Source organism: Phycodurus eques, chromosome 10, assembly GCF_024500275.1.
Source record: "Phycodurus eques isolate BA_2022a chromosome 10, UOR_Pequ_1.1, whole genome shotgun sequence".
NCBI lineage: Eukaryota > Metazoa > Chordata > Actinopteri > Syngnathiformes > Syngnathidae > Phycodurus > Phycodurus eques.
In genome coordinates, this window is record NC_084534.1 from 23,770,974 (window position 1) to 23,791,708 (window position 20,735).

The 20,735-nt window shown below is 41.1% G+C and overlaps 1 protein-coding gene across 2 annotated transcripts in view; it reads right to left on the minus strand.

Annotated features, from left to right (window-relative positions):
- Window positions 1-20,735, minus strand: part of cacna2d2a (calcium channel, voltage-dependent, alpha 2/delta subunit 2a) — a 162,130-nt gene that overhangs the window by 34,904 nt on the left and 106,491 nt on the right. For both annotated transcript variants that reach the window (XM_061689129.1, XM_061689128.1), the window contains exons 6-8: window positions 19,785-19,923; window positions 6,133-6,264; window positions 5,865-5,922 (exon numbers count right to left, since the gene is read on the minus strand). In XM_061689129.1, coding sequence (XP_061545113.1) covers window positions 5,865-5,922; window positions 6,133-6,264; window positions 19,785-19,923 — 329 coding nt within the window. The remainder of the gene's footprint in view (window positions 1-5,864; window positions 5,923-6,132; window positions 6,265-19,784; window positions 19,924-20,735) is intronic.

Consider the following 20,735-nt stretch of genomic DNA (forward strand, 5'->3'; position numbering starts at 1 on the left):
TATCGCTATTTCTTTCCCTATTAAAGTTAATGGAAATATCAATCTGTTCCAACCTCCCCTGAAAAAAAAGTTATGTGTTTTAAATTAGGAAAATAGCACTCTAATATTTTACTTTATAAGTCTTCCGAGCCCGAAAAATGTTGTCATTCGTATCTCAAGGCACCACTGTATGTCTCCTGTAAATGATAATAATAACGATGCAAAGATGGGATGCTAAAATCCTACTGCAAAATCACCAGAATTTGCATCTGCATTTTTATTTCGTTATTCCTAACAACATATTGGCATCAGCAGAGAGCCTTATGTAAGATTGTATATGTGCATGTGTACAATCAAGATAAAGAGTTCTTTTACACCACAGTGAAACGAGGTATCACTCCAAATGGAAGGAGATTAAAAGCAGCTGTGTTGACAGACCCCTTTGCATGATAATGCATTTTATTATCTTTTTTTTTTTTAAAGATGCATTTTAAAAGCAATGAATGCAATGACATACCATGCTGTACATTTTTTTGTAGGCGTTTGGTGAAGGTGTCTCATTACAATTCATGAAATGTTTTTTTTTTTTTATAAATCACGGCGCAGCACTGTTCAAATCAATACGTTAAGCGTGCCATAGGGGGGTTGTCGCTTTCACGGGAGATTGTGTTTATGCACCTCTGACCTATTCGGCAAAGCGTTAAGCATTCCAATAGGGAGGAGGGATTATTTGCTACATACAGTACGTTCTCAGAAACATGCAACAGATACATGTGTGTGTGGACACCACATTCACCTCCATCAATATTTTAAACTCAGACCTTCTTTATGGACCTCATGGTAATCCGTGCTTGGAATGTGGGTCACAATTTTCTAGATCTTAACATTAAATATGTTTTCGCACCCCACAACAGAGTTTCTCTCCCTATGACTTGATCAGCTTGTCATGACCGGAACAGAGGATAAGGACCCAAAAATGCACGACTCCAAAACAAATGGACAGGTTCAAAAAGAGAGGTTTAATATACAGACGGGCAGAGGTCGGTACACAGGCAAGCGATCCGAAAAAGGCAACAGTATCCAAAAACGTGAGGCAAAAAGGCGAGGGCAATAATCGGAATAGGGTCTAGTCTTACTGTGAGTCTGTGACGTGGAAACAAGGAATGCTGGAATGCGACGACAAGGTACAACGAGCTGGCGACTAGAAAGAATGAGACACGGGGTTAAATGCAAGGGGTAATTAGGGTGAACGAGGCACAGGTGGTGAAGATGCTCTCAGGAGCAGGTGTGTACGAGACAGGGGGAAAACAACAACCGGAACACACACCCATGACGCAGCTAGGTTTGGTGAAGATCCAGAGCCACTTTCAAGTGACTACATGCTCAGGCATAATAATCATACAGAGACACACACAACCTTCACAGGTGCGATGCCACCGCTATCACGGCAAAGCCAGAAGGTAAGCAGAGCTGCACTGAGTTCTGTTGGGTGCACAGATTAGCGTTGGCATGAACAGCGAAGCCCCGTTAATCGCAGAGGATGCATTCTCGACTATTAGCCAAAGGTGAAAAACCACGAGAGCCCGTTTAATTTTTAAATACTTTCACCCTCCCACACGCTTTTAACACATTTCAACATTTTAAAACACACTGTTAAAAGTATTTCTTTGCACCTGTTTGTACTCTTGCTGTCAAGAAATGGGAGAGTATTTTATAACAGACTCTCTCACTTGCAGTTCTCCAAAGAAGAGGCAGTTTTTTTTTCTTTTCTCAAAGTATAATTTACAGATAGCCTAAAAAGAATTAAACATTAGATATTTAAACACCAAAATGTTCCACCAAACCATATAATAACAAATGTCCACTAGCTGAATGTGTCCATGTGCCTCATACACACAATAAGAGTATGGACAAAAAATGCTTTTATTGTTTTTTTTTTTTTTTTTTTTTAAACACTATACTCACTGCAAGCCTTATTTATGGACCTCATTGTACGCAGTGCATGTCACAATTGTATAGATCTTAACATTAAATGTTATGTTTTTGCAGTCCGTGGCTGGAGGCGTTCACTTTCACGACAATAGTATGGCAGGATGGCCAACGTGTTGTACTGTACAGATATACAGTGCCTTACATACTGCGAGTGTGTCCACTAATAATGAGAAAATTTGCAACACGGCATGAACGCTACACCTACGTAGACGAATCGCACCAAATTGCGAGAAGAGCATTATGATAACTCAGTAAGACTACTTGTCAATGGATATGTGTGCGTGTAAGTGTGTTTGTGTACATGCTCCTATGTGTGTGTGTGTGTGTGTGTGTTTGCATGGATTTGTACTGTGCTGATGGGCTTATTATTTTATGGACTGCTGCACTCTTAGTGCTCCTGTGGCAGTGGCAGGCGAATAAAGATTGAATTAAGATAAAAATATAGGAGGACTGCGCCTGCAGGAGAAAAGATGTTGTCTGTCGTTTATTTCTCACACTTTGCGCTGATGACTAAGAGTCTTTGCGGACACATTTACATGTTTTTTGGGAATGATAAATTAGAGGCATAGAGAATTTTGGGCTTTCTTTAACACGAGGCGACTTTTAAGTCATCACTCTATAATGTTGCAGCAGGTTATTAATTTTACGTTATTTGCCATTTCTTAAGTGCTTTAATTCACCTCCTGCTCTGCATGCCGGGAAACAGACAAACGGTTACCCTGTAAGATACACCTGCACAATCAAAGGTGCTCCAGTGCAAACACTTTTCCTTTACAAATATTTCACTGTTAATTGACACTGTCAGAGGTATTCATTTTGCATTAGTGTGTGTTGATTATTGTGGGAATTGTGTGCCGCCTGACATGGGATCAGCGCAGTGCCGGTTAAGAGAACAGCAGGGACTATAATCACACGAGCGAGGCATCGTCAGGTTGCTCGGCAACAGGGAATAGCGAGCATCAAAGGCGAACCGATCTTGAGTGAAACAATAAACATGGAGAGCCACAAGCAACCTCCCTGTGGGGTTTAAAATTAAAAGAGTAAAATAAAATAAATACATTTAAAAAAAGAAAAAAAAAATGGACATTTTCTCCAGCCTACAAACTTATTCTGTATGTGCCCAGGGTGCAACCTGCTTCTCTCGCCAAAAGACTCCAGGTCAGCCGCAACCCTACTATGATCAACAGTCATAGAAAATGGATGGATGGAACCAGAGGAGGCAGAGGAAGGCGGTGAAATAAGAGGGTTCAGGTTGACGACAAGGTGTTCCGCACTTCCTCCCTCACCTTGTCAGCGACACCTACCTCCCCATCCTCTTCCTCTGGCTTCCTGTCGTGTTCCCCTCCTATCGCTCTGTCAAAACTGCTGTCAGAGAACTGGACGTGCTGACAGATTGCACACAGAAGTCTTTTCTTCTTCTTCACTTGTTCACTGAAATAATGCTTTTTTCGGAACACTGCATGTTACACTGTGTAGCACGCGGGAGACTTTCTCCCTGAACTAATTAGAATGGAATTGTACAATGTCATGGAACACCTTGGTGGTCCGAAAGGCATTAACTCATTCACTGCCAGCCTTTCCAGCGAACACGGATATTTGACTTCTAAAGCCGTCAATGGCAGTGAATGTGTTAAAGGAACAAAACTGAAATAAACTAAACACATGCTATTTAGTGATTAGATTTATGTAGGAGTATGGACTTTATTTGGAGGAGTTTTCAAAAATAAAAAAAACAGACTAAGGCTGGATTAACACTGCTGGTCCAAGTGTCCAAGAGCTAGCCGGTGCCAAAATATAGCCTACTGTAAAATAGGTAGGACAAATGTTTATTTTTAATGCGACCCTAATTCTAAATGAAGCACTGAACAATATACATTGACTGGTAATGTAGTCTGCTAACCAGCTAGCTACCATACCCAGTAGGCTGGACAAACAGTTTATCTCTATAAGAATCTATAGCCAATGTGCTGCTAACTAGCGCACCAAAAATTAGCCAGCTTCCATAAATAGTGGATCAAGAGAAAAAGCTTTAGTTTTTTTCTTTGGCTATTTTATCACACTATTATGCAATATGTATTCCCCCCCCAAAAGATGAAAAACACAAAAAGAGGAGATGATGAATGCACACCAACTGTTAGCTGCTAACTAGCTAGCCACCAACTAGCAAGCCGCTATACAAAGTGGGTAGGACAACTGGTTCATTTGCATTTTATTTGACTATTTTCTTACACTCATTTCAAACAAAACACTGACCTCAAAATGTGTTAAATGAAGAAATTGACCCATTATGAAGCCCAAATAACTGCAGATTACCCTTACAAATATGTATCACTTTTGTATAGAATAAAAAACAATAAGGTTTGCTACAGTTAGAGTAGGTTAGAGTTAGTGAGATTCATAATAACGCTGCCACACTGAAGTCAGATGCTGCCCTGCTTTTTCTTTAGCTTTTTTGCAACATTTATTCCAAAAAGGTGGATGAAAAACACAGGAGGAGACAATGACAATACACCGACTGTTAGCTGATAACTAGCTTGGCGCCACACACAGGAGAAAGGACAAACGGAAATTCGAAAAACCGTCGAAAGATTGACAGAAATTGTGTAAGGCATCTTCAACGCATGGGTACTTGAGTTTTTAAGATTCACTACACAGTGCTTCGATAAATATTAGATATTGAATAGTTTTTTTGAGATGTGTAGTTCTATGCAAACTCAACCATTTGTTTGCCAGTGACACCCGGCCTGACCCCAAACAGCCACTCAAGCTGAGACGAGGCGAAAAAGGAGGTCAGGTGCAATCAACATTGCTGTCACGGTTGTGTCCACTTCATTCTGGCCTGTAACCAGGCAACAAGACAGCGCGGCCGCCGCAAAGCCGATGTGACAGCGTCAGGTGGATTGAACTTTGTAGACTGGAAGCGTGAACATCGGCCCACCGCAGCAGTTTGCGCCGTAACGTGAACCAGCTGAGTACCACAAGCAAAAAGGTCGCTGGTTTAGAAGCCAAAGTCTCTCTGCTATCTGGCTTTGTCCTTGTAAACAGCAGACAATGTGTTCTACAGTATCTCTGAGTAAGATAACGACGGGTCAGGACAACATTTGAATCTGAATCCACTGAATAAAAGTCTTCGCTACAGGCCGAGGGGGCACACATGGATCACTTGTATTGCCAAGGACTTTGAATTTATTTTTTAGTGTTTCATGTGACGTTAAGAAGACGATACAGTACATCGATAGATGCATAAATTAAGCTATAAAATATAATAATACAACATGCTATTCGCGGAGGATACGGACAGGGCTGGACAGTGAATAGCAAAAACTTGTGGACAACTGACGGTGACGGCCATTATAATTGCATTGAAAGAAAAAAGAAAAAAATCGTGAAAAGCGGGGAAGAACCGTCAATAAGTGCTAAAAAAAAGAACAAATTAAACAAAAAACCTGAAAAGAAATTGGACGGCTTTATTTGTTTTATATATATATATATATATATGTGTGTGTCAGTCCAATTTCAATCACCAAATCTGAGGGCAAGCAGAAGGTGGCTATTAGGAAATAACTAAATGAAAAGTCTTAAAGAAACATAATAAAATACTGGACAAATATTTTTTTTTTTATGAAGTAAAATGTAAATCAATTAGATTTTAGATTAAATTATTTGTTTTGTGACGATGGACATTATTATGGATTTTGCTAATAACACAGATTAAGGATCACATATGTCAAAGCATGCATCATACAGTAATATTTGGAGCAAGTAAATGCCACAGTATTAGTCTCTTCATCATTACTCCACTTTAACTCAGATGACACACCTATACACCTACTTAACATTGTTACTACATCTTAATGTTGTTTATTTTGCCCGGGCCATGTGATGCCACTTACCACGGCCTGCGGCGGACATCGTAGAGGTCAATCTTGTTGGGCGCTCTCCATGGAGTGGCTGGAAAATAAAATGGATGTTGTCCGCTGCACTGTAGGATATTTCACCTCAGATTAGATCAAAGTCATAATTTCATTCCACCTATCCGGTTACCCGTAGAGCCATCTGATAAGAAATCGCTCCGCAGAGGAGCCCGAGGATCAATTTAGACGTTATCTGGCACTGAGTTATAAGGGTGGCGAGTTGAGTCGCTTCACCGCCGCCGCTTACCTGGGTAGTAGCGTGTCACACCCGTGGCGCTGCCAAACACCTGCCAGCGGAGGGAGCTGTCTTCACGGCGGTTCTCGATGAAGACACGCTCCAGCGCCTGCGTCCAGTTCAACTCGTTCAAGATGACCGGAGCTGAGGACGAACACACAAACATATCATCACTCATAACACTGTCCATATTCGCAATTGAATATAGTAGAAAACTGAAGCAAAACAACATCAATGTACAGAAATCTCCCTGTAACGAAGAGCGAAAAACTGCGAGTTGACGCTGCCCTATTATAAGGGTTATAATTGCCTATACAGTGGTACCACCTTGACTTGTGAGTTTAATTTGTTCCGTGCTCAAGCTGTAACTCAATTTACTCGTATAAAACAATGTTCCTTATTGAAATGAATCGAAATGGCTTTATTCCGTCTCAGCAAAATCTGTAACTCGGCTTTACACGATCAGGATTTTTGGGGCCGATCAGCGAGTTGAAAAAAACGATAACCTATCACCGATCCGATCGCAAGACGGAGGAATGTGTCTATTTAAATGACCTGTTCATTTACTGTATATACTGGTGTACTTAATTGCTCCAAAAATATATTTACAATAAATCATGTATCTTTGTTCATCTATTTATGCCAGTGAGGCATAGTGACAGACAGAACAAATGATAAATGGTCTTCCATTAGATGGCAGGAAGTACATACAGTAATTAATGTATCCACTTTTTGTGACATTTTTGTTTGTTGGTGCGCCGTGAGATTTTTCAATCGTAAAATATGTTCCTTGGCTCCATAAAGGTGGGAAATCACTGCTCTAGTCAGGTCATGTATTCTAATCAGTCAGGTCAAACCAACATTACAACATGGCAGAAATAATGGGTGTTAACTTACTGTAATTAAATGACTTTATTTTTAATTAAATTACTTCCCCCACACCGAAACTTTAGAGCATGATTCGACAGAACGGCGGGATGTTTACATACAACCGTTCGTGGTACCACTAGCTTGCTAGGCTACATAACGCTTTTATTGCCTGCTTGCGAGTCGTATCGTATTAAAAGTACGTGAACATACCTCAAGCGACCCTTAAACGAACGTCCTCTCCTGTCCTGAGCACCGGTGACCACCAACACACATTTCCCCCCCATTTTGTCCTTATAATACAAAGTCGGCGCCTTCCACTCTTGTTGTCGTCACCACGGTAACGAGCGTATCCGGTCGCATTTGAGTTGACAAGATAAAGCCCAATGATCGTAAAAAAACGGTATTGAAATACAAGATTTTATTGCAGGAGTCTGACACAGTGCAATCGTGAAAGAGCAAATTTGTCTTGTAGTCAGATCCGGGCATTACGTGTTGTCTGTTCCACACCGCCGACATGTTTTTTAAAAATTGTTTTAATAACTTTATTGGCCATCAGATATGTCCAATGCTACGTCAAAAGACGTGCGACAAGGCTAAAAAGAAACTAGCTTTTGGATTCAAATATACTGTGCACGATGGCGACACGGAGTAAATGTCTTTTGCGGAGCCGATCAACGGTGAATTATGACATGCCGATCAGCATAAAATGCTAAATATCGGCTGATACCGATCAGCCCGATAAAATCGGTGTAAAGTCTATTTGTAACATGTTTTTTAATAACAAAAATAGCACTCTATAATATTGCATCGAAAAAAAAATGCAGTAATAAAAAAATTAAATAGAATGTAAAGAAGTAAAATATTTTTAGATTTTGAAAGGTGGCTCTCCTTGCCCAACGACCATTTTTTCCCCCCCTAACTTGTAACTCGAAAAAATCTCAAGGTACTACTGTGTTAACATTTCAAACCCTAAATACATCCATCCATCCATTTTCTGTACCGCTTTATCTTCACAAAGGTCGCGGGCGTGCTGGAGCCTATCACAGCTATTTTAGGGCGAGAGGCGGGGTACACCCTAAACTGGTCGCCAGCCAATCGCAGGGCACATATAAACAACTTTTCGCGCACACATTCACACCTATGGGAAATTTAGAGTCTCCAATTCATGCATGTTTTTGGGATGTGGGAGGAAACCGGAGTACCCGGAGAAAACCCACGTAGGCATGGGGAGAACATGCAAACGTCACACAAGCGAGGCCGGGATTTGAACCCCTGTCCTCAGAAGTGTGAGGCAGATGTGCCAACTAGTCGGTCACAGTGCCGCACCATAAATACAGTATAATACAAATAATGACCACAAAACAGTTGAATATAATTTGAAACGCAATTTAAGATGATGCTTAAAAATAAGTGGATTCAAAATGATTTGATGAAAAAAATAAATGCACCGGAAGTGCACATGTACACCACTCTCCGTAGCAAGCCAGGGAAAATTGAACTCCTCCCCGACATACAAAGCTTGTCTCGCAGTTGCGATGTATCACATCCACATACAGTACTGTACTACTTTCCTATTTAGACAGGGCTTTGGCGGCATCTTGTGACATCTTAAGGCATTTCACAAAGAGTACAAAAAACTGCAAATCAGAGTGTGTTTCAGCAACTAGTTGGGGACAGGTTCCACCCAAAAATGATTAGGTGAATTTGTGAATAGTGAACTGCATATAGCAGGTGGTTACTGCGCAAAATGGCATGCAATATATCCCAGGTGTCCCGATAACATGCCCGTGACGTGTTTTTTTTGTCAGATACCTCAAAGATCATGAATTATAGCAGGTTTTATACACTCAGGTTTTGAGGGTGCCCCTGGATGAATATTTGGAGCTCTGATTTAGAAAAATGCGCAAAGTGGAAGACCGAGATTCAAACCCTGAAGCTGAGTAACATGAGGCAGATATGTTAACCACTTTGCTCACCGTGAAGCTGATGCCCTATAGTATTTGTACATATTCTAAATATTTCTGGTGACTCAAACAACACTTCAAACATCTCTCTAAGACACTCAAAGGTCCCAGAACGACCTTGGCGGCCGCATACGTATGAGCGCACGGGCCGACGGTGGCCATCTCGCAGGGCATCAGTCTAATCTGGCTGATCTCCGAACGGTCGCTGAGGAGAGGCGCGAGATTACCTTGGAAGAGGTGGTATGTCACTCACAGCGCGGGGGCAGCGGGGCTGGCAGAGGCCTGAGCGCGCCGTCTCTGCAAACATTTGCTTCGATTGTCTGTGTGTGTGTGTGTTCTGTAAAGGATTTTTTAAAGGATTTAGCGATTTAACAACAGCGTGAAGTCTAAACCATAAGGTTAAATTCCTCACCTCAAAAGTGCAAATAAAAATGGAAAAAAAACATTCCCTTCAGCATTAGGTGAAACACATCCACGCACGCACAAGTTTTACTGTCTGTAGTTAACATTAAGTTCAACGGCGAGTGCAATTGGGTTTTTATAGGCACCTGATTAAAGAGGAAACTAGCAGAGGAGAAACTCAACTGGCTTGTCTGATGAAATATGTCGCTCAAAACACTTTTAGTTACAAGGCACATGAAACCAAAAGCTCCGAATTGGCTCAAACGTGATGATTAGCAGCTTCTCCAATGCTTTTCAATTCCGGCTCACTTTTTGGCAAGCCACTGAAGACAACTTTAGTCACAGAAGAAAGAGGTATCAACACGATTTCTGTACTTAGCACAAGTACTCTTGAGCCTTTCCCAGTTGACTTTTGGCAACAAAAGCGGGGTACAATATCTGCCCTTAGGGTGTGCCCCGCTTCTCTCACCAAAGCTGGGATAGGCTCCAGATCACTCGTCACCTTAATGAGGACAAGTGCGCTAAAACAAAACAAAACAAAACAAACAAAAAACAAAAAAAAACGGATGGATGGAATTATAGCAAAAGAAGTTTAGTTTGTGTTATGTTTGTATCTTTAAAGGGGTTGGACAACAAAAGTTTAAACCCATTCCAACCCCAACTTGTTTTTAAAAAAAAATATTAATTAGTATTGACTTTTTCAGTTTTTTCTTTTAGTTACTTTCTAAAAATGTTTCATCAGTATCATTTTTATAATATTGATATACAAGTAAAATATCACTTCCTTTTAATATACAGTACTTACACTGTATAGCTTTAATACTAAATTGGCTGGGAGAAATCACGTTTCTACTGCCTTATTGTGAAGTGTGTGGATCCCATTTCAAGTTCACCTGGCCCACGCAATTCTCAGGCAGCGGTCAGGCAGTCATCTGATTAACACGTGTAAAATTATTATCCTTTAAGCGCCAGTTATCACAGCCTGCATGGTGTCAAGTCCCGGCTGTTCTCTTATCTCAAAAGAGCCACCGAGTCTGAAATGATAGCTGTACCACACTGGCCAAGGGCAAGGAGACATCGCGCCATTAAACTGCATTGACTTAACATCAGGGGCGTCTCACTTCTGGACTGTGGGCCATTTGCGGCCTGCAGCGTGGTTCGGTTATTGGACCCCTGCATATTCTAATAATAAAATTAAATAAAAATTCAAATGTAAAATTTGGTGATTTAAAAAAAAGATAATAATGATATTACCAAGTATCACACTATTTATTTTAAATTAATAGTAAAATAGAATAAAAAGATGTTGAATGTTACAAGATGCACTATATTTTAATTAAAAAAAAGTTGGATATAAGATATTTACACTTTTTAATTTAAATCAAACAAAAATGTTGAATGTTACAAAATATCTCCTTTTTAAAATGGGAATGTTCAATGTCGTACAATAAATTTAACTAAGAAAAAAATGCATGCACTATTTCAAAATAAATTACGAAACTATTTCGAAACAAGGCATCCCACTATATTTTTTAATTTAAAAAAAGGTTGCGTGCAACAAGAAACAGGTGTTTAACTGCTTAGCAGATACTGTATTGACCTACGTTTTACTATATTGGATTGATTTGATCATAAACGCAAGGTTAAGGGGCATCTCTCAGTGGAAAAATTTGAACATCCTTGACAAACATGGATGTAGTGTTGTTATAGATTCTAAACCACAAGTTAACAAGAACTGCATCGTGTTACAGCGAAGAGGCTGTTTGAGAGTTCTTACATTCAGGTGTTCGTCAGCCCAGGTTGCTGTCTCAAAAACACCGACCACAGTGAGTGGATTTTCTTGGCTAAAATAGGTCGTCGTATGCAGGTATGAGCTACCTTTGCTGTCAGTCCACACGCACAAGCGCACACGCGCCTGCAGAAGATCGCTTCAAGAAAAAACGGGCGTGTCCAAGATAAGCCAACGCAGCAAACTAATGCTCTTTGATTTATTCAGCCGGGATATGCCCTGACTTCTCTGGACAGTTGATAAAAAGACAAATTCCCGCCCTGGGAATTGCACGCTCGCCCAGGCAGCAGACAGGGCCTCCTGGCGCCATCGTTCTCACGAAATGCGTACCCCCCCCCCCCCTCCCATCAGGTGCGATATCTTTAAAAGGTAATTTATCAACGCGCCGCTCCCCTGACATTTGGAGCACCCTTGGCTTTGCCCCCTTTATGCGGCACAATGCCACAAAAGCGTTAAGAGAGAGGGATTTATGGAGCTTGAGATCGTTCCTCAACCCCTCTCGTTGCCTTCCTTCCCGTGAACACCCTCCCCCCCAATTCTTCCTTCATATAAACATTATTCAGACTGATATATCTAAGATAAAGAGCCATCCAAACAGATATATATATATATGCCTTATGCCCGTGTATTAATACAACATCACACAAACGACTGCATGAATCTGTTGTATTCACGGGGCACAGGATGGTGTAATATATCAAGAGTGCTGCACACACAAAGTGGGCCCGAGTCACAAATCCATAACGGTAATGGAGCTAAAGCTATTAGGCCAGTCACTAAGGAAGAGTCAGGGCTAGTTTACATTTGTCGACAGCTCTGTGTTGTTTACATCGTCTCACGCAGACACGGTGTGTAGCTGACATCGGAGACGGCTTAATTTCAGCCTCACGATAAATATTTCTCCCCCTAGAGTTCTCCAGATTGCATAAAAACAAAGCTGACAGTCAAATGGCTGCAATTACGATAAATAAGCAAGAATAACACACTGGGAAAGCAACCACCATGCATTTCACCAGGCATGCTTCACAAAATGTTCGGACATCAAATTGGGAAAAAGTCCAATCCTTTTTAGCCCATGTAGAGATCTGAAAGGAGACACGTGGAAAGGGGCTGAATTTCTAATGTGCACCGGGAGGTTATGTACTTACTGCACTACCGGACAGCAGTGCAGGCATGGAGCAACTCAGAGATGTAAGGCGGGTGAGACCATTTTGAGATTTGAAAGCAAACAGCAGAATCTTAAAATGAACTCTAAAGTGCACAGACAGCCAGTGGAGGTAGGCCAGAAGGAATTATGTGCTCCCTCTTACGTGTTCCAGTTAAAAGGCGAGCGGCAGCATTTCGAAACAACTGGGGACGTTTGAGGGAGGACTGGCTGACTCCAAAATAAAGTGACATGCTTTTTTTAAGCAAGGATTCCCAACTACTGTGAGAGGGTCCTAAGAAATAATCAGGTGTCCTGTAGGAAAATAATTTTGGACAAATAATGTATCTTTGTGCATCTATCAATGCCAGCGACATATAATGACAGGCAGACAATTAAATGCTCTTCCACTATATGGCAGATGGTACAATTAACCAGAATAATACGTAGCTTTGTGTTCAATTAGACGGGCACTGATTTCATACTATGTCAATTTGTGAGTAAACTGAGATCATCAATATTTCAGTATTCATGTTTTTTTGTAACACTTTTGTTTGGTGGTGTGCTGTGAGAATTTTCTAATATAAAATGAGTGCCATGGCACAGAAAATGTTAGGAAACACTGCTTTAAAAAACAAAACAAAACACCCACACGCTGTAATCACATTGAAATGTATTTAAAAACACTCAAAACATTTCCTGAAAATATTTGAACACAAGAAAAATAATGTGATGTAGCCAGGCCCACTATAGTAAAGCGCAATAGAATAATACAATCGGTAGCAATTTTGTTTGGTACTGTGCCATGAGCTTTTCTTATGTAAAATATGTACTTTGGCTCAATAAAGGTTTTAAAGTCCTGTAATTCTTAATACTTAAGGTATTTTGACAGAAACATGTACAGTACATTATCAAAACATCTGGGAAGTGTTTTAAATGGTAAAAAAAAAAACAAAAAAAAAAAACGCATCATATGTGTCGTTGCTGAAGAGTTTAACATTTCAATTCCATATTGTGTTCTTGCAGTACTCACTCACTCCGAGTGTTAAACGGCTTGCGTCTTTTGTAGCATTTTGGATCCTTCTCAGCAACCAAAGCGGCAGCACTATGAGCTTCCCATTAATATGTCATGGACGAACACAGGGTTTCGAGATGCTAATCTCATGGGAGGGTTGTTTGCTTAATTTGCTGCACACCTCCAACTAATTCCTCCAATTTAAAAAAAAAAAAAGAGCCTGCCGGTTAAGTGAAGTTTGCCGTTTTAATTAGTGTGCAGGTAAACGATAGTGCCCCTTCAATGGGCAAATGCTACAGTGGTGGATGAGTGAAGGCTAAAGACTATTGTTGCCCACCTCTTTTGGGTTCTAACCGCATTTCCCTTATCCGTTTATTTCCATCACGTTCACACCCCCCCCACCGCGCACATTTAAATCTGGTTTGATGCTAAGAGGGCTTGAGTTGTATCTCCAGTGGGGCGTGAGCGGCATGACAGGGGAGGAGGCTTCCTCCAGAGCCGCAGGAACCTGCGGCGTGCCAAACAAATACACGCTGCCAGCACACAAACTCCTCTCATTATCACTGTTCCTTTTCCGACACAATGCTGACGTTGTGCAGCAAAAAAAAAGGAAAAAAAGAACACTTTTGTCCCCATAGAGACATTGCAGCAGACTCTAATGATGCACCTTGTGACACATCATTTATTTATTCTTTTTTTATATAAATCTAATGTGGCATTGCTTGAACTCCATTGCAATGAATATGCACTTTCCACAGCCACCATACAGCGATCATGTCTCAAACGTTTGCTCGCTAGTCAAAACAAAAGACAAAAAAAATTGTCCAAACGACAGCTCAAATCTCACCTCTGTACAAGTTTCCCTGTTTGACTTGTTTTTCCACGATATTCAAAGTTACTGAGATGCACCTGTCCTTTGTGACTTCACTAAGTACAAGTTGTACAACTCATCGCATGCGCAGCAGTACATATGGAAATGTGCCTTAATAGCTCAAATGTATAAGCTTCCTCTCCCTCGCGTGCACATTTTGCCTGTTGTCTCGGTGCTTTCCCGATAACCGCGTCGATTGCCGCGCTGGCAAAGTGACAACATGACATATTGTATTGTGCCATTGGAAAGTGCGCCGCATGCAGCGGATTTAGACTTTGCGTTTAATGAAAGGACTTCCCACATCCATTGGAGGGGCCTCTCTTTATTACCCGCTGAGAGCTGTGACTGCTTATTGTCGTATAAAACATTCATGTAGTCATGCACTATCAGGACAGTACGCACACACAGTAAATCCTTAACAAAAAAAAAAGGGGGCAAAACTGACATTCACACATTTTACTGAATGTACTATGTAATTAAACTCGACCATTTCAATATTTTTGAAGATGATGGCCAGTAGCTACGGTATGTGGATGACTGAGGGAAAGTGTCGCTTCTCTTAAGCTGTGTAGTCAGAGGAGTAATTGATTGGTGATCAGTACAGAGTGGACCCCACTTCTCTTGCCAAATGTCAGCTGGGATAGGCTCCATCCAGCTCACCCGCAACACAAACAATGACAAGATTCTTTGTCTACTTGTGCCACGCGATTGACTGGCAACTAGTTCAGGGCTTAACCCACTTCTCTCCCCAAAAACTCAGTTGGTAAAGAGTACGGATGTCCGGACATTTGAATAGATTAAATTAAAAATAAATTAGAAAACCATGAAAAATAATATCAATAAATACATACAAATTATACTTAAAAAGTGCAAGATAATTAAAGTCAATTCAGTTATTTATTTATTATTATTATTTTTTACTGTCAGTATAGTGCGGGAACAACATTTGCTTTCACCACATGAGCAGCAATAGATTTGCACTTCTTGACGCAACTGGAGTTTAGTTTTATTGACAAATCACTGTTGCTGCTGTGCAGGCCTTCGCCCCTGAGGGGCAGTGTGGTACATGCAAGTAGAGAAACACTTGAAGTAACAAAGAAAGAAGTAGTCGCGATCAAATATCGTTATTGTAACTTGTTTTTCACAGAGTTTGAAGAATATAGGCCAGAGAGTATTGTCATATCGCCTGTTTGTTTGTGGTTATACAACATTTGTGTACCAATATTCATTATTTTGAGAGGCAAAGTAAATTCCGTAATTTGATGCAAATTTTCGTAGGCTCGTCAATGGTGTTTTTCGTTTATTGTGTGATAGCTTTGATCTGGTGCATTTCGGGAACAAAAACGAAGAAAGTCTGTAATGTATTTGAACATTCAAGAAGTGTAATTATTTTGTTATGAGAGTTTAGCAACCTGTTGTTGTGGTCACGGGGAATCTGCATGCCATCCGGCCAAGTTCTGGAGGAGCATAGAATGGACTGCTTGCATAAGAGTGCTAAAATCTGAGATTTTAGATCTAGTCCGATCTGATACTCATTTGTTTGCTGACATTGGACTGATTTCCGATCTCAAAGATCGGATCGGGCCACCCCTTGTAAAGAGTCTAGATTACCCAACAACACTAATGAGGACACACTACAAATGAAAAGATGGATGCAACTAAGCCCACTAGAGGCTGTGAGCAACAAAGCTATTCAATCAGACACTAATATGTGATTAGAGGCGAAGCCTCTTTAAAAAAATAATAAAAAGAAAAAGAAAGAAAAAAAACATTTTCAATATTTGGGGTCTAATCAGATCACGAAAAAGCTCAAGCATCCAAAACTGTTTTGGCTGTAACCGCAGTAAAAACAAGTGAAAGAATAATAAGAAAATGGACATTTTTGAGGCACATTAACATTAGTGCCAGTGATTGTTCTGCATTTACACAATGATTATTTTCAAGATGATATTAGGAGAGCACTTGTCTGTAGTCGTTTCCTGGCCGCGTCTGCAACAATCACCGTGGGGCAAATAAAAGCCGTCTCTCGCACTTGTCTATCGTCGCCGCGTCCACTCCGTCGTAAGCGAGTAAGACGAGAAGCAAACTATGAATGTTTGACCTGAGCTAATTAGAAAGTTTGCAGGCTCGGCAGCGGGAATGAGCGGCGGGATAATGAATCATAAAATGGTTCATTACTGCGCTCAGGGAACACTCTCCATCTCAATAAATGGACACGGGGCCTGGCAGACAAATCAAACCAGGACGCGTACGCCGCCTCATTTAGCTTCTGGAAGGATCACAATGAAAGAAAAAGGAGAGGGGGAATTCTCTTGCTCTAAATGGTTTCTGTTATTGAAGTGTCTCATCTGTTTCACTCTCCTTCCCTCCAATTCTTTATCTTTTCCTCAATCGCTACCTCCCTCCCTCGCTCTCTCTCTGAGGCCATCGTCACACTTGCCCATTTGCCTGTGACCGGTAATTCATATTGTTGTGTGCAGGAAAGCAGCCCATTTACGCAGTGCATTAGCCAAATGTGTAAGGCAGTAGACACATTCACGACTTAGCTTAGCATCTTGACTATTTATTTATTCATTTATTTAACGGTTCAATGGAACCAGAAGCACTGTGCCTCGCTTTTAGATCATCTGCCGCACAGTTCTGAGGTTCCTGGTTACAGTCTCGGCTCCGGCCTTCCTTTGTGGAGCTTGCTACATTCTACAAAGATGCTTATTTGATTAACTGAAGAGTGAAGACTCTTGCTGTAATTGTAAATGTGAGTGTGCCTACTTCTAGACCCCTCTTCTCTTGCCAAAAGTCAGCTCGGGTAGATTCCAGCTCACCCACAAAGCCAAATGAGGAGAAGCACTAAAGAAAATAGATCGATGGACAATGGAACCACCAAGGTCGGAAACACAACCTTCATTAACTGCACTTTTTGAAGTTTTAAAAGATCATATTAGAATGAATGAGATGAGTTTTATTATTTGTGGCAGTCTTTCAGTCGTTGGGGGCAGAAAATTGAAAAGAATATCAACCATAAATACTGCAGACCTTCGAAACAAAGAGGTAAATAAAACTGCTGGAACGGAGCGTGTGGGTGGTGGTATGCATGGTGAGCAGAGAGCGAAGATAGACCTCATATCCCTTGTCCTCATTGAGATCATAGGTAATCTGGAGCCTATCCCATCTGATTTTGGTGAGAGAAGTGGGGTAACACCTTGGATTGGTTGCTAGCCAATCGCAGGGTACATTTAACAACATTAAAAATGTACTCAACTCAACACCTATGGACAAATTTTAGTCTTCAATTTACCTAACATGCATGTTTTTGGAATATTGGGGGGTGTCAGAGTACTTGGAGAAAGCCCTCCCACACAGGAAGGCTGGAGCTGAGATTCAAATCAAGAACCTCTCGACTGTGAGGCAGACGTGCTAACTACAGCCACAAATTATCCAATCATCTGTTTTCTCGAGCGGTTGTCCTCATTAGGGATGCGGGTGAATCTGAGCCTATCCCAGCTGACTTTTGGCAAGAGAGGCGGGGTCCCCCTGGACTGGTTGCCAGCCAACCGCAAGGCACATGTAAACTAACAACCATTCACACTCAGGCAATGGTGTGGCAAAACCATGCAAATCTGGCACAGAAATCTCATCACATCAGGTTGCCATTTGTTGCATTCGTGTCGGATCTTTCAATTTCATCCAGATCCCGAATTCCATGTGGTTCCCAGCACAATTTTAAGTTGTACAATCATTAATTTTGCAGGTAACACGTTTAAGCCTCTTGTTGTTTTGTTGAAATCTAGGACTTTTTTGGAACGCCTCATTGTTTTTTCCCATGACCATTTCAGTACTGTCAGAATCTACACTTGAGCACGCCTCTTCATAATGGACTTGGCCCATACCCTATTCTCCAATTAACAATCTCAGCACAGCAGAAAGCCCCAACGGGAGCAAAGCAAACTACATTAATCGTAAATATATATATATATATATTTTTTTTAACCCCCTCCCTCGGAGAAGAAGCTAAGCCAGTCCTGAAGTCACCAGCAAGCTCAATCAAAAGGCCTTTATTCTTTGATTCATATCTTCAGTCGGCGGAAGCAGAGCTGCTGCAAAATGGCTGCGGGAACAATGTGTAGGCCTGATTGCTCTATTGTGAGTTAGCTGCGGCCTCCGACACCCCCGCCCCCCTTTCCCCAATCACCCACAGCCCCCCCACTGTCTCATTCTGACAAGATGTGTCTGGAGACACAGCTGGGGGGCATTGTCACAGACAGGTGCCGTACATTCCTGTACCACAAAGATGGCAACGACCCGGACAAAAGCAAAATGACGAGGAAAATGACTGTCAGTCTGCATGTTCTCTCTCTTTTTTTTTCTTAGTGATGAAAAAAAAAAAAGGTTAAAGGTTTATAACAGACAGGTGGAAGTGTTGCCTTTTGTTCATTTGGCAGCTGCATTAAAAGGCAGGGGCATCAATATGACAGAGTTGAGCCCATGTCTATGCAGACCGAGTGTGAGTGAGCGTATGTCACATACAATCATGTTAGGAGGCAGAAAGGACGGTAGGCTAAAGCTAAGCTAACATACGCCATTATCTGAGGAGTGAAGAGCCATCTTAAAATGTAGACAAATGCACTGTTGTAACAGTTACGACAGCATTAATCCAATGACGTTGCCTCTTGAAGCAGACGAGCGCTGCGGTATTGATTGGAATACACATTGAATGTTAATGTTTAAGATCAGAGGATACACATTTGCAACATTCTATTCGATAGTAGCTTCATTATCTTTGTCTTACGGAAATCAGCTAGCTTAATGCAATGGAATGGAAAACGCCATAGATGGGCTAAGGAAACGATCATCAATGTCACTGCATTTATAATTATTTAAACAACTTGTATTTGCACACAAATGGTAGCAACACATGCAGACAGACCATACAATATATATTATGTCTGCTTTTATGATACTGACCCCGGTGGCCCAGGTCCACACACCATTTATGATTTATGATATTTCCATTCATTTCATTGGGGAAAGATGATTTGAGAAATGAGGGTTGGTCAAAGAACTAATTAAACTCAAGTCAAGGCACCACTGTATTTTGTTATTAGTAGCCTATAACTAGTAGGTAGTAATTTTCAGCTGAAAGCTGCTACCTAGTAATAGCTCACTAAAATAGTTTAAAGTAGCAATTTGGAGCTAGTAGCTGGTAACCATTAGCAGGGTACTGATTTGTATTTAGGAGCTGGTTGGTTATACTGTACCAGGTAGCTTGAACGTGGTTGGAGTTAACAAGTAAGTGACACAGAATGATGATTTGTTGTGGTTTTGTTTGTTCCATTCGAATAGGCAATTGGATGAGCACTTACACTTAACCGTCCACATTTGGCCTCATAAAAAAATAAAATAAAAAACACATATGGCAAAAGTCACGCAGCCCGTTTATCGTTTTTAACCCCATGGGTTAATTCACAGGCAAGGAAGTCAACATTATGATTTGCATCTCTCTTTGCCATGACACAGCAGAGCAATTTCATGTTAATGAACAGAGTTAAAAGTCAGGCCGTCTCCATTAAAGCATCGAGCAGAGTGCTAATAACGAGCGCTTGGATGCTTACAGCCTTTGTAGATGTCGGTCGGAATCTGCACGGCGCTGGATGAGTAGTTGACCTTGTTTTTGAAATTGGGATCGTCCACAAACTCCAGCTCCAGAGAAGACGAGCTCTCCAGCGGATTTTCCTCTTCTCCGTCCTCTGTCTGCACACACACAACACAAAATCAGCATACAAACACAACACAACAGAGAGACCAATGGGGGGGAGGGGGGGGGGGGGTACGTGTGAATACGGTAACACGTTCTGCCATGGTTCATCATGGTGGTGCCCATCTGTGCCTCTGCTTCTGCAAAGACTGGCTTTTGCTTGGAGTCTACGCCGCCTCATAACAAATAACATCATAAAAATAGCAAACTCAAAGAATACAGTTGTACTCCATTTGAGAATTGCCAAATCCAGGTTTTCATATTCAAATGTTTTCGCACAGCCACTGTTGAATGGTCAAAAAAAAAAAAAAAAAAAATCCATTCTGTACATTTAATTCACTTTCTTGTTAAATAAATGTCAGGAGGTCTGTACAGTAGCTGATTCTTAAGTGATTTGACTTTTCCTGCTCCCAGCTCTTATCATGCAGCTTGTTAGACATACGCTGAGAGAACAGAAAGTAGCCCAGCAGGAGACGTTTACAGATCAAACCCCATAAAACAAAGATGTGGGAGGTCGCTTCACACTCGGGTCTATGTTAACTAAACAAAGATTAATGAAATGTGTGTGTGCTTTCGCTTCGAGCACTTTGATACACTCCCAAACGCAAGTCGCCCTCAGCTTCTAGACTCTCATTATTAGTCATCCTCCATTAGCCTTCATTTGTTTACACCAAATGCATATCGAAGAGGAAACAAATCGGATTATTCCTCCTGCTTTCTGACAAAGGAAAAACATTTTTTTCATAAGCAAGTTTTCCTGGGTGCATGAATTGTGCACATTATTACACTGTTTATATTTTAATAAAGC